Source organism: Hemiscyllium ocellatum, chromosome 14 (assembly GCF_020745735.1).
Source record: "Hemiscyllium ocellatum isolate sHemOce1 chromosome 14, sHemOce1.pat.X.cur, whole genome shotgun sequence".
NCBI lineage: Eukaryota > Metazoa > Chordata > Chondrichthyes > Orectolobiformes > Hemiscylliidae > Hemiscyllium > Hemiscyllium ocellatum.
Genome location: NC_083414.1, coordinates 33038120 through 33051226, shown reverse-complemented (window position 1 = coordinate 33051226; position 13107 = coordinate 33038120). Strand labels below are relative to the sequence as shown.

Here is a 13107-nt window from a genome sequence, read left to right as displayed (position 1 = left end):
AGAGTTTGCGTTATAAGGACAGACTGGATAGATTGGGCTTTTTTTTAACGGAGAGTAGGAGATTAAAGGGTGACTTTCTAGAGCAGAGATGGGGAACCTTTTCATGTTGGAAGGCTGCATTATGTTAGTTGTAATCTAATAAGGCCGCAACCAAGAAACTTCAAAATTCTTCAAAATTCACATTTTTTATATTGTGGCAGTAAGTCTGTGAGGATTATTTCGTTGAATTTTCTTTTACTCTCTGGCATTTTAAATACATTCATTTTAAGATTAAAATAAAAATAATAAAGGATGAAAAAGAACATATTAATAAAAAATAAAAGATTTGTTCTGCAAAATTTGGATTCATTCAAAAGACCACACACAATGGCCTAGAAAGCCACATGCAGCCTTAAGGCTTCAGGTTCCCCACCCCTGGTCTAGAGGTTTGTAAAATCATGAGGTGCATAGCAAAGGTCTTTGCCCTAGTGTGGGATAGTTGAAAACTAAGGGGTATATTTTTAAGATGAGAGAAGAAAGAGTTGAAAGGGACCAGTGAGGCAACTTTTTCACACAGAGGATGGTTCATCTAGGGTTGGAGGATTTGAGCTATAGGGATAGGCTTAACAGGCTGGGGCTGTTTTCCCTGGAGAGTTGGAGGCTGAGGGGTGACCTTATAGAGGTTTACAAAATCATGAGGGGCATGGATAGGATAAATAGATAAAGTATTTTCCCTGGGGTGGGGGTCCAGAACTATAGGGCATAGGTTTAGGGTGAGAGGGGAAAGATATAAAAGAGATCTTAGGGGCAACTTTTTCACACAGAGGGTGATACGTGTATGGAATGAGCTGCCAGAGGATGTGGTGGAGGCTGGTACAATTACAGCATTTAAAAGGCATTTGGATGGATACATGAATAGGAAGGGTTTGGAGGAATATGGGCTGGGTGCTGGCAGGTGGGAGTAGATTGGATTGGGATATCTGGTCGGCGTGGACAGGTTGGACCGAAGGGTCTGTTTCCGTGCTGTACATCTCTATGACTCGATATGTGGAATGAAATTCCAGAGGAGGTGTAAGTCGCAGGTACAGTTACAATATTTAAAAGGCATTTGGACATGTACATAAATAGGAAAGATTTAGAGGGATATGGGCCAAATGCAGGCAAGTGGGACTAGTTTACTTTGGGAAACTTGATCAGAATGGATGAGTAGAACTGAAGGATCTGTTTCTGTGCTGAATGATTCTATGATTCTATAACTGGTGGACACTGCGACACTTGAAGGAGGCGATGGGTAGATTTTTAATTTGTAATGGATTGAAGAGTTCTGGATAGTGGGAGGGAAAGTGGAGTTGAGGGCCAGATGAGATCAGCCATGATTATATTCAATAGTGGAGCACATTCAAGGGCCTGAATTGTTTACTCCTGACCCTAATGCTTATGTTCTTAACACATGTGCTTGCTAGGAATAGAATGGCAATGATGGTAATTGTTTTAAAATTCACAGTTGGAGCCATATTAGCCTTTTGTTTGATAGCTTCTGTCTGACTCAGACTGCAGCCTCATAACATTCTAATTGAATAATATAAAGGATTCTAATAGCATTTTAACAGACAACTGAGAAAAGCGCCTGTTATCACTTTGCATGATTTTGAGCTGCTTGAAGCCATCCTGTTGCCCTCATCACCCATTTTCAATGAGCAGTTGGTCAGCAGGATAAAAACAAAATCCTAGATTTCAAATAGCCCACCCTCAAACTAATGATGTTGTTGGATTTGAATCGTTTCCAGTCTCTCACCCATCAGCTCCTGGTTAATTTAATTTTAAATGTCAGACTGACAAACATATACAGAATTGTTCATGAAGTTGTTTCAACTCAAAGGTTCACTCTGCGTAGTTAGTACTCTGTGGTGAAGACTTACCTCGTCATAATTTTCAGAAACCAAAATAAATCCATTGTTATCTATGAGGTAACAATTTATTATCTGGAAATATAAAATATTCAAGTAATTAAATTGTTGCTCAAAAAACACATTTTCGCAAAAAGGCATTCTTGTATCAAGTTATCAATATATTGCAATACAATTTGTCATGTAATTAATAAATGTAGGATAAAGATGTGATACTTTCCAGGATAACATGTGTATAATGTAATTCACAAAAAAATGGTGCAAGTCCATAACCAATAGATTAACTGATTAATTGTATGCTGCACACATTTAATAGTCAGCTGCAGGTCCATAGTAAATCGGTGTGCAGATATTATTAGGTAAACACTGCTGTACTAAAAACCAGCAAGATTGGCACTGCATAATCCAATTTCTAGGCCCATATATTTTAATAATAGGTTGGTGAAAAATACTTGCCTCATCATCACAGTTTATTGTGCATTTTCCATCAAGAGACGCACACTGTAAGAGATAGTAATATTGTAAACAACATGAACAAAGACAGAGTATCTGCAAAATTCTCCACAAAAAGAGTGCCAAATGCTATATAATTGCATAATTAATTGGGGGGGAGGGGGGTGCGTGAAGGTGGGCCAGCTGTTCAGATTAGAGTTTCTAGTTGGTGGAGGTGTCCCACAAAATCCAGCCCAATTTTTCAACTCAAACACATTTTCTCAGGATTGAGGTAATTTTGTTATATTGAGACTGGTGTCAGTACTTCATGAGTGTGTTGTTGTAGATGGTTCCATCTTAAAATTAAGCTTTCTGGAATTTGTTAAGGCTATATAACCTAGAAGAACGAAATAAGTATTGCTCTTTCCATCTGACAGCTTCGCAAAATCTCAGCAAGCTTGGTTTTAGTTTGTAGTCAAATGTATCAGGCCACTTTGCATACATTTTACTACAATACAAAAGTAGTTTAATTTTGCATTTTGACATTAATGTTTTTCCACTTCAAACTAATTCACAGCATGTGAACGGCTTTGAGATACTATGGAGATTGTTAAGGTACAACACAAACATATGTCTTTCATTAATGTAACAAAAGATCGTTGAGTAAAGAATGAGTTCCTATGCAGCACATTTTCTGCTATCAGGAAGCATTTACTTATACCACCATTCCCTGTGCAATTCCAACAATACAGACTTGAATTGGTGTTCTGACACTTTTATTAACAGGTTTATGCGTTCCATTTAAAAAATGTCAGATGTAACCCATAGACTGCTGCCAAGTTCAGGAAAATGATTATCACTTTGGACCAGATGGTTCTGCAATGCTCTGGTTCATGCATTTTCATACTGACAAAATGACTAATATTTCAGTAATAAAACTACTCAAATGTCAGGAACAGCTTCATTGGAATAATATAGACATACATTTCATGACCTCTTGCTAGCTTTCTCTTTCCTCTCTCACTAGGCGACCAGACAGTCTTTGGTATGTTTTCAAGTGGGCATAATTTATGTTTGAGGCTGAACAGGGATTGTCAGCAAGATATTTCTATCTTACAGTTTGATTCCATATTGATGAACACAGATATTTACTGTAAGAACATTGGGATGGTGATGGTGTTGCTCCATATAAATTAGGAAAGGAGTTCAGATCTGCATCCAATTGTATAAATTCTACCATTGTCCTGGCTAAGGTCAGCTTAATCTGTACAGAGTTGGAGTTGAACCTGAGAACTCCCTGACCTGTGTTTCTCCATTACTCACTGAATAAATTAGGCAAATGGTATGAAATAATCTCAAACTAAAATAAAATAAAAAATATTTAAATAAAAATAAAATGTTTCAACTATTTAATTCAATGTGCCTTAGGATTTTGTTTCTCTTCCAAATTTTTTCATTCCCAGCCTCCGTAACTTTACTCAGTTCTAAAAATAAAATATTTTGCTTTTTTCAGTGCAATCCATTTTAAAACATTTTCTTTTGTATAAAATGAATAATTCAACTTTCATTCACTTTCTTCATACTTTTCATTGGAATAAACTTGAAAAGTTAGGGCATGAAAGACCAAGGGCTGGGTTTTCCCCAGTCCTGCAGTGGTTACTTTGGAAGTATAGAAATTTGGAATGCAATGCGCAATCTGACACACTGACAAGTTCCCACCTTTTTGCAGTTTTGCAGAGATGAGCCTTTAATGACAATGGTTAATCACCTGGCAGTGACAGGAAGGCAGTTGAAGTATTTAAAGATGGCAATTAGTTCTTATTCTGATACAGCAATTTAACGAATGGAACCCTCGCACCCCACAAATCAAGAGCCTGGCAATATCTCAGAGGCAGTTTCAAGTTGGGAGGGTGGAACACCATCATTGATTTTTCAGATTGATTTGTAAAGAGGTAGAAAGGTTATATGCAGCACGTCTGCAATCATTTGAAGCAGTTTCCTCTGTGTACCAATGATTCTAGCCACTATTTACATATCATATAGAGGTTCTGAGGTTACTGTCAGTGATTCTATGATCTTTCAGAGATTGCCATGTTGAGGTTACCCGATCACTGAATCAATTCTCATAATGTTAATTTCACTTTTAAAAGCCTTAAAGAAGTTGTATCCTGTTGAATAAAGTGCATCTGGTAAGCTAATGTATCTATAATCACAATTACTAGCAAACATCCTCATCGACTTTGGAAAGCAAATTTAATCTTTCTGGAATGTCAAATGTCTGAGTTGTGATAAAGTTCCAGGTATTTTTGATATTTTAAAAGTTTGAACAATATTTTTGATTCTGTATTCATCCAATCATAATCATTTAGTTTGATATCAGAATATTTAAATTTTAAAGTGAAGAATGATCAGTACTACTCATTTTCTAGTTTTCTGTCTTTGAGAATGCTTCAATGTTACTGGCTGCTTACCTTGATTCCTGACATCACTGTTACTGGACACATGGATATTTTCTTAACTTCTTATCAGATATAAAGCTGCCATTGGGAAAAGGTAAATTCATGCCACCAAGATTGCTATACCTTATAGGAGGCTATTTTTGAAGTCAAAGGCATTTTGTTTTGCCACAGACTGCAAAATCCAGCCTATTGTTTAACTGTCTGTAAAATGTTTGGTCTCTATGAGGGTTCTTTAGAAAGACTAATTGTTTAGCTTGCTCAATGAAATCACTATTGCTGGATACTGGAGATCCCCTTGATTGGATGCCGAAGCAAAATTAACAACAGGCAAGGTAAAATCCATGCAGCAGATATTGTTAGAGCTTTGTTAATCGCTTTATTGAAGTTTATGGCTAGGGCTGTAATTTTATTACTGACTCCAAAATGTGAGCCATTTCGTACATCATATCCTAATGTATGCTCTATTCAATTTATTGTGCAAATTCTACTATTTCAGTTCCCACAGCACTAAATTTGTGTTTTTCGTTTGAGAACATATGTTACATATTCTTTAAAATAAAAATATTTTATACTTACTATGCCACACGTCATGATGCACATGTAGAGGTTAATTTGAATAGCTTGATTTAAAGTACTAAGTCGCACAGAATTTTGTGGAAATTACAAAGCCTTTATTATTAACAAGTGCAATAAATGTAACCTGATTTTAGTCAACATGTAATATACAAATAATATAAAAATACAAATTTAATTGAAAGCTAGTCAAAATCTATTGCGGCAAAATTGGGAACATGAATGCTGATATAATAAGTAACTCACCTGTCGGCTTGCAGTCCAGAATTTCTTCTGGAAAAACTCCAATTTCATCTGAATACCTACAGCTGGTAAAAAGCAGAAGAATAAAGCTGAACTAGCTGATTTAATACAAATAATAAGACAGTCATGAATGCATCTGTCAATAATTGATGTGCATTGTTCAAATTTCAAAGGTATAATTAATATTTATATCAATACTTTGTGACTGCCTGAATTTCTTAGCATCCCAAACCTAGAATGATTCCAATGGTGTACAGCTATTGTGTTCCACAACTGCCTGAGGACTGAACAAAATTTGTACGGGTCTTCTTTATAATAAAGTTGTTGAGCTCGAGATGCCCATAAGTCTTCAAACAGCATTTTTCGGAAAGCCCTTACTAATTTTCCTTCATGTAAAAAGTGAGGTCTGCAGATGCTGGAGATCAGAGCTGAAAATGTGTTGCTGGATAAAGCGCAGCAGGTCAGGCAGCATCCAAGGAACAGGAAATTTGACGTTTCAGGCTAAAGCCCTTCATCAGGAATCCGAAACGTCGAATTTCCTGTTCCTTGGATGCTGCCTAATTTTCCTTCATGTCAGGATCACACTTGCATTTTCTCTGAAAGTGACTAAATGGAAAAAGGGGGGCAAACAGGATCCCAAATGATTTTTGAGAGTCAGAAGGAGCATTTTTATTCTAATTTGACTTGACTTCATTGAACAGTGTTTGGTATTCCCATCAGAAACTGTAGATATCGGTCACAGCTAGCATATCACAAGGTTGAATAAAGTTTAATAAATTTACCAGTTCAGTGGGAATGAGTGCAGGGGCCTCGTTTTCATATCTGGCCTACAATAAAAAATTGGCTCTGACCAATGTGGTAGTGTTGCATTGTCACGTATCTTTGCATTGTTAAACTGATTGTGGGCCAATAACTTTAAATTGAGCCATCAATATGTACTTTGTAATGATCTCTGAATCCAGGGAAAGATTTTGGAAACACACAGCTCTTTCACAACCTAGCCTTGTAAAAGTTAGGAAGGACATTCAGAAAAGCATGTTGAGTCTCTCAAAATCAATGTACCCTCACAGCTCCTTTAATAAATAAACAATCAATACAGAACTGAACCCTTTTTACTTCTTGAAGTATCGTCCTATTCCCCTCCTGTTAAGGTCCATTCAACATGGAGTACAGAATACAGCGGTATCATCGTCTCTCTCAGATCTTGTCCAAGCATATTCTTCATGTGTGACCAATCACAACAAGGCTAGGTTGTGAAAGAGCTGTGTGTTTCCAAAATCTTTCCCTGGATTCAGAGATATCAGGTATCAGAATATATATTTAATTATGAGAATCTATCATCAAGGGGAAAAAGTTCCTGGTGATTCACTGAGCTGCAATAACTGATACTAACAATAAATACATTGACTAATGTATTTTTAATGCAACACCTAATTTATTTGTTGTGCTTTATTATTAAACAGCTCCAAAATCTGAATATTTTTCTTGGAAAATCTATGCAAGTAAATAAAGGCACCCCTTCCAACTCATTTGTATTGTTCATTAGGGGACTCTATGGATCATGTAAAAAGATTGTTTTATCCACATCTGCCTCCAATTCAATATACTATTAATATGAGTTCTCAGGGATGCTTTGTGTGTTAAGAATTATAAGGATAGATTGTCTACTGTGCTGAAAGTTCAACATGATTGTGAATAATGAATGAACATATTGTAATATATGTTGTCTAAATATGAAAGGTTTCATAATTAAGTCCAACTGAGAAATATTTTGCCTGCACGACTGTCGGCCTTGATGCAGAAGTATTGGTCTTTTAAAAAGTGATTGTATAAAACCATTCAACCAATCACTATCAGAATAATAGAAATTTCTGGCATTCCCAGAAGGTTTAGACAAAAGGTTGCACACTTATTGTGCACATGATGCAGCAACAAATGCTCTACAGTCTATCAAAACATCATGTTTTCACACATGTCCTATCAATCTTTATCTATTGCAAACTTACATACCCAATTCATAATGGAAATTGCTAATATAAATTTGTTACAAAGCAATTACGACATTTCATTAGCGATGGCATTGCATCACCTTCCCTGGTGTGTGCATGTTCCAAGATATGGGGAAGTAGCCCAAACATTGTTAATTCTGTATACAATAGGGGTAATTTCCCAATCTTGATTGCATCTTGTCCACCAGAATGTGTGTTGGAAATTTACATGTGGACATGGCACACAATTTTTGTACCACTTAACTGCTGTGCTTGCCCAAACACTTGATTATTTATTCAAAATGTATGAGCCACTGTACAAAGCTAGAAAATTACTCCTTACATCTCTTAAAGATCGTGTGAAAACAAAATATATTGCATTTTAAAGTAACAAACCACATTAGGCTAGAACTTGCCACTGAAAGCATGACTTGATGAGGGCTTAATGTATTTGCATGACATCCCAAGAACAATGCTTAAAAGGCAGCATTACCATTTTATGTATGTGGGTTCATACCAGCATGAAAATAGTGATGACTCTAAGATATGACCTACAAAATTGGCAATGTTTGTGGAATTTGTTTATGTATGAAGCCATATAGTTCTCTGTTATGGCTCTCAAGATAAATGCCAAACCTCAGGGATATAATATGGGTCATTAATGACAGGAGTTTTCATTTGAACACCTTTGATCATATCTATGCTGTGGAATTGGAATGTCAACTACCCCTTCGGTAGTTGGATGTGTGACTAGATCTAACACTACTCCCCAAAATACTGGCAACAGCTTCTATTAACACCATTCAATCAGCACTATTACACTTATGCAGGCTATGTTTTTACAAGCTTTTCATTTCCTCAATATTTCTTATGAAATATACTGCGAAAAGTCTGAAAAGTTCAGAGAGAATATATAAGCAGCATGAGGGCAGAACAAATGGAATCCATAGAGGATTTTCAATTCTGGGAAAAATATACAACAGAAATGCCAAACATACTAGGAAGGAAGGGCTGAATATTCAGAGTGACAGAAGAGAAATATATAATACAAACTGTAACGTAAGTCTCAATGAACAATAAGGGCAAAACTTTTGAGATTATCGCAAACAAGCTGCATTGAAAATTAATAGTTAGCATTGTAAAGAATTTAAGTAAATTTAGAAATAAGATTATACAGAGGTTTTAATGACCATGTGATTTTAAAAAAGCACTTTATAGAAGTACATTTTGAAGGATTGTCATTCCTGTAGGATAGGAAATGAGGAAGCTCACTTGTTCACAAAAACAATTTCACAAACAATAGTGTCATGATGATCAGATAATCTAATTTATTCAGCAACATTGACTGAGAGATAGATATTGGCCAGGACACAGGAAATCTGCCACGTCCTACTCTGAAAAGTACAATGAAATATTTTACATCCACTTGAAGTGACGTTCGGGATTCTGATTTAACATTTGATGTGAAGAATGCCACCACCTGTAGTGCAGCACACTCTTAGTTCTGAAGTGTCAGCAGAGATTAACTGCTCAAGTTCTTGAAGTGGAGCTTGACCTCATGAGTTTCAGATGCAAGGGTGTCACCACCGAGTCACAGCTGGAACTGACCATAACTTACATTACTTGGTAGTTATTTCGTTCCTGGAGAAGACCACACAAAACCAATTTACCTTAACACCATGGCGTTTGGAATTTAGGACAGTTGAAAGAGTCCAGTATACAGCAGGCTACAGAACAGAGTTCCTTTGCAATAATACTCTGGACTGTGAGGTTGTTGCTGTTCTGTTACTTCTTTACTTTGTAAAATTCTCTTACTTTATGATCAACAAGTAATACAGAATTGGCTACGGTCAGTGAGTAAAGGTTATTAGAAAGTGCTGTGGGCTAGTGGTGTTGGTTAAATAAGCTGCTGATTAAAAATGATTTCTCACTGCTGTCACTTAAATCCACTGCAGAAGTAAAGCTATCGCACTTACAAATAGCTGAAATTGATAAGTAGATAACATGGTTCATAAGTTACGAATTAGAGGTTTATCAGATGCGAGAGGTAACTGAAACATTAGAGAGCTTGCTTATTTCAATTATTTTAATGGAAATAAAAATCAGGCGAATTTTGTAAAGACTAGACCATCCAGTTTGCTAGTTCCTCATCCAAGAGGTGAAGATGAAATTCTTAGACAAGAATATTATATTGCATTGAATGGTTCACTGGGGGAATTCATGTAACTATATCCTAATGTGCACTCATTAAAATAAGAAATTAGCTCTCATTAATGTTTTGAGTGGTATTCAAGTTAGAGTTACAAATGTGTTTCAACTGTTGACGTCTCTCCCTCAAGTACACCCAAAGGAACTACAACACACTACTTCATAGGCAGTGTATTTATATTAATCTGAATAAACAGTGTTGTTTTAAAAATTCCGACAAATCACATGCTGGTTGTTTTTGTGCTTGTACAATGAAATCAAATCTAAAGCATTTGCTGACAGATATTTCTAGCATTGAATTCCTGGATGCCTAACCCATGTGCAGGTTTCCAGTTATAGCGAGGACATGAGATGGGCAGCTGCAAACTAGAGAAAGCAACTGACATATAAGAAGGCTGGAGCCTGGCTTTGCTGAAAACAGCAATGCAGCTTCGATGACAGCTGACAAAGAATAAAATAATGAGCTGCCACCAAGGAATTGTTAAAGATCAGGGAAAGTGCCCTTCTGCTTAGAGTGGGTGATAAATCAATACATTGAAACTTGGAAGCAGCATTTCAGTATTAAAAATGAAATGAAATATACCAACGTAGATTTGTGCTTGGATTTATGTTCTGTAATACATGAAATCTCAGAAAAGTGTATTTTTAATATTAATTCATTTATAATGCTCAGGTATCCAAAAACAATAGCCACCATTGTAGATTGCAGAAACAGACAGCAATACAACAGGGAGAGAGGGAGTGGGACAGTGATGTGGATGACATCAGGTCAGTGTAGTGATTGTAACAAAGTCAGCCAGACAGACCTCATTGAATCTGAATTCCCTGATTGGTCTGATCAGGGAGCCATGGCTGGCAGAAATAAACAGGAGGGTCAGAGTTTCTGTTCTCTCTGAGAGCTGACATCGAGTACTATACATGTGTAAATAAGGGGTGACTTGGAGATGGGATACCAGCTTCTGTGGAGTTTTTCAGTGGCGATGGGAGAAAAGAAATACTCCTGAAGAAATGTGCTCGCAACAGTAGGCTTTGAGTTGGGCTAAATATTTCTGGCATCATACCATTATTTGGGAAGCTTGACTCGCTTGATCCTGCTGTCGAAGACTGGGCCCAGTATGTGGAAAGAATGCAATTTCTTTTCTGGACAACTGACATTAACGCAGGTGAAAAGTGATGAGTAAATATTCTGACAGCTTGGGGACCCACAGCTTTTTTGATTATTAAGAGCATAATGTATCCTGAGGCACCAGATACTAAAACCTTCCTGGAGTTGGTGGATTTAGTCAAGGAAATATTACAATTCCAAGTCACCTCTAATTCTGAGACTCTATCGGTTTTACTCAGTAATTCAAGAACCAGAGGAATCTACGATGGGATCTTTGATGAGATTAAGATGACTGGTAGAGGCAAGTGACTTTGGTGTAACCCTCAATGAGGTGCTGACAGACCATTTGATAGATGGGATTAATGATGTAACCATGTAAAAGACCTATTCGCTGAAGCCAGGCATTACAACTGGCTTGGTCATTACAAAATGCAGCAAGTGGAGCTTATGAATTACCGGGTTTGCTGATGGAAGTAGACACCCTCGCTAGGCCAACTGAGCTTGGAAGACACCACTTGAGAGTGAAGGCAATTGCAAAGCCTTACTCAGGATATATCCTGAACAGAGGTACCCTAGGTCAACCCACTAAAACAAAGCCAAGCTTTGGCCAAATGATTAACAGTATCTTCGGGATCTGGCCCAGCAAGCCATTGTAGTTGTGGACTCGAGACATTAAAAGAGACCCACTAGGCCTGAATTGAGGAAGAGAACTCATAGGCCAATATCCAGGAGAGTGCACAGACCAGACAGCCCACCTACATTTGGCTTGGTACAGTTTAATTGCTTGGCAACATCCAAGTCAGAATCAATCAAAATAAACATCTAATTAAATGGTCATCTGGTTTTAATGGAGATTGATACCACACAGCTGTATCAGTGATCACAGAGCCAGTCTTTAAAAAAATTCGCTCTGAACTCCAAGCCTTAAGTTTGCTCAAGACCTCAGCTAGACTGAGAACCTATACTGGGAAGCCTTTATAGATTTAGGTTCTGGTCTCATTTCAGAAGCAGTTGTTTCAGTTATCACTGATTGTAGTAAAAGGCAGATATTCAAGCCTGGTGGGGCAAAATTGGTTAAGAAAGATTCACCTTGATTGTCTCAACACTTTTTGTTTAGAAAATGGCCACCTGAGTGAAGTCCAAATTAAATGCCTTTTCAGCGAGGTTTAGGGACTATCAAACGAGCCAAGGCTACCTTGCACGTTGATGAGGAAGCAATTCCACGATTCTCCAAGGACAGCCCAGTATCATTTACCTTACAGGCAAAAGTAGAGGCAGAAATCAGAAGGTTGGAAAGCAAAGGAATCACCAAACCAGTCCAGTTTGTAGAATAGACAGCACCGATTGCACTGATTATGAAGCTCAATAGGTCAGTTTGCCTTTGTAGAACTTTTTAAAAAACGGATAATACGGTTCTCATGACTGGATAAATACCTAATCCCTCGCATGTAGGAATTATAAATAAAGCTGGCAGGGGGCTGTCCTTCACGAATCTGGACATGTACCATGTGTACCTGCAACTGTGGTCAGATGAGAATTCCCATGAGGTTTGTAACAATATACGAGATTGCCATTTGGGCTATCATCAGCCTGTGCCATTTTTTAGTGGGCGATGGAGAACATTTTACAAGGTCTACCCCAGGTCACAATGGATGACATCCTAATAATACAGAAACCTAATAAAGAGCACTTAGAAAATTTGGACATAGTCAGTCTTGGAAATTGTCTGGTCGCTTTAGGTAAGTGAAGAAGTAGCTATCATTGTCTACGGTATTGGCACACTATAATCCCAAGTGAGATCTGGTGCTGACAAGCAATGCCTCCCCGTATGGTATTGGGATAGTATAGTCACAGATGCACTATGACCAATGGACAGGAATGCCGAATTGCATATGTTTCCCGGACTTTAGCTGATGCAGATTACAAATACATCCAAATAGAGAAGGAAGGCTTGGTAGGAATCTTTAGTGGAAGTAAATTTGTAAATTGGTAATAGTAACTAACCACAAACCCCTGCTAGGGCCACTCAAAGAGAGCAAGGCCATGCTGTCCATAACTTCAGGTCGAATTCAGCAGTGGGCTCTCATTCTAAGTGCCCACAGTTACAAGTTGGATTGCTGCCTGGGAGACGAAGCAGCAAATGTGTATTCCTTGAACCATCTCTTGCTGGCATATACACCACTGGTGGTGCCACCACTGGAACAGGCTGTTCT

The 13107-nt window shown here is 37.6% G+C and overlaps 1 protein-coding gene across 3 annotated transcripts in view; it reads right to left on the bottom strand.

Moving 5' to 3' along the window:
* cacna2d3a (calcium channel, voltage-dependent, alpha 2/delta subunit 3a) overlaps nucleotides 1-13107 on the bottom strand; it is a 953890-nt gene that overhangs the window by 159420 nt on the left and 781363 nt on the right. For all 3 annotated transcript variants that reach the window (XM_060835584.1, XM_060835582.1, XM_060835583.1), the window contains 3 exons: nucleotides 5597-5658; nucleotides 2343-2387; nucleotides 1899-1961 (listed from right to left, as the gene is read on the bottom strand). In XM_060835584.1, the coding sequence (XP_060691567.1) occupies nucleotides 1899-1961; nucleotides 2343-2387; nucleotides 5597-5658 (170 nt within the window). The remainder of the gene's footprint in view (nucleotides 1-1898; nucleotides 1962-2342; nucleotides 2388-5596; nucleotides 5659-13107) is intronic.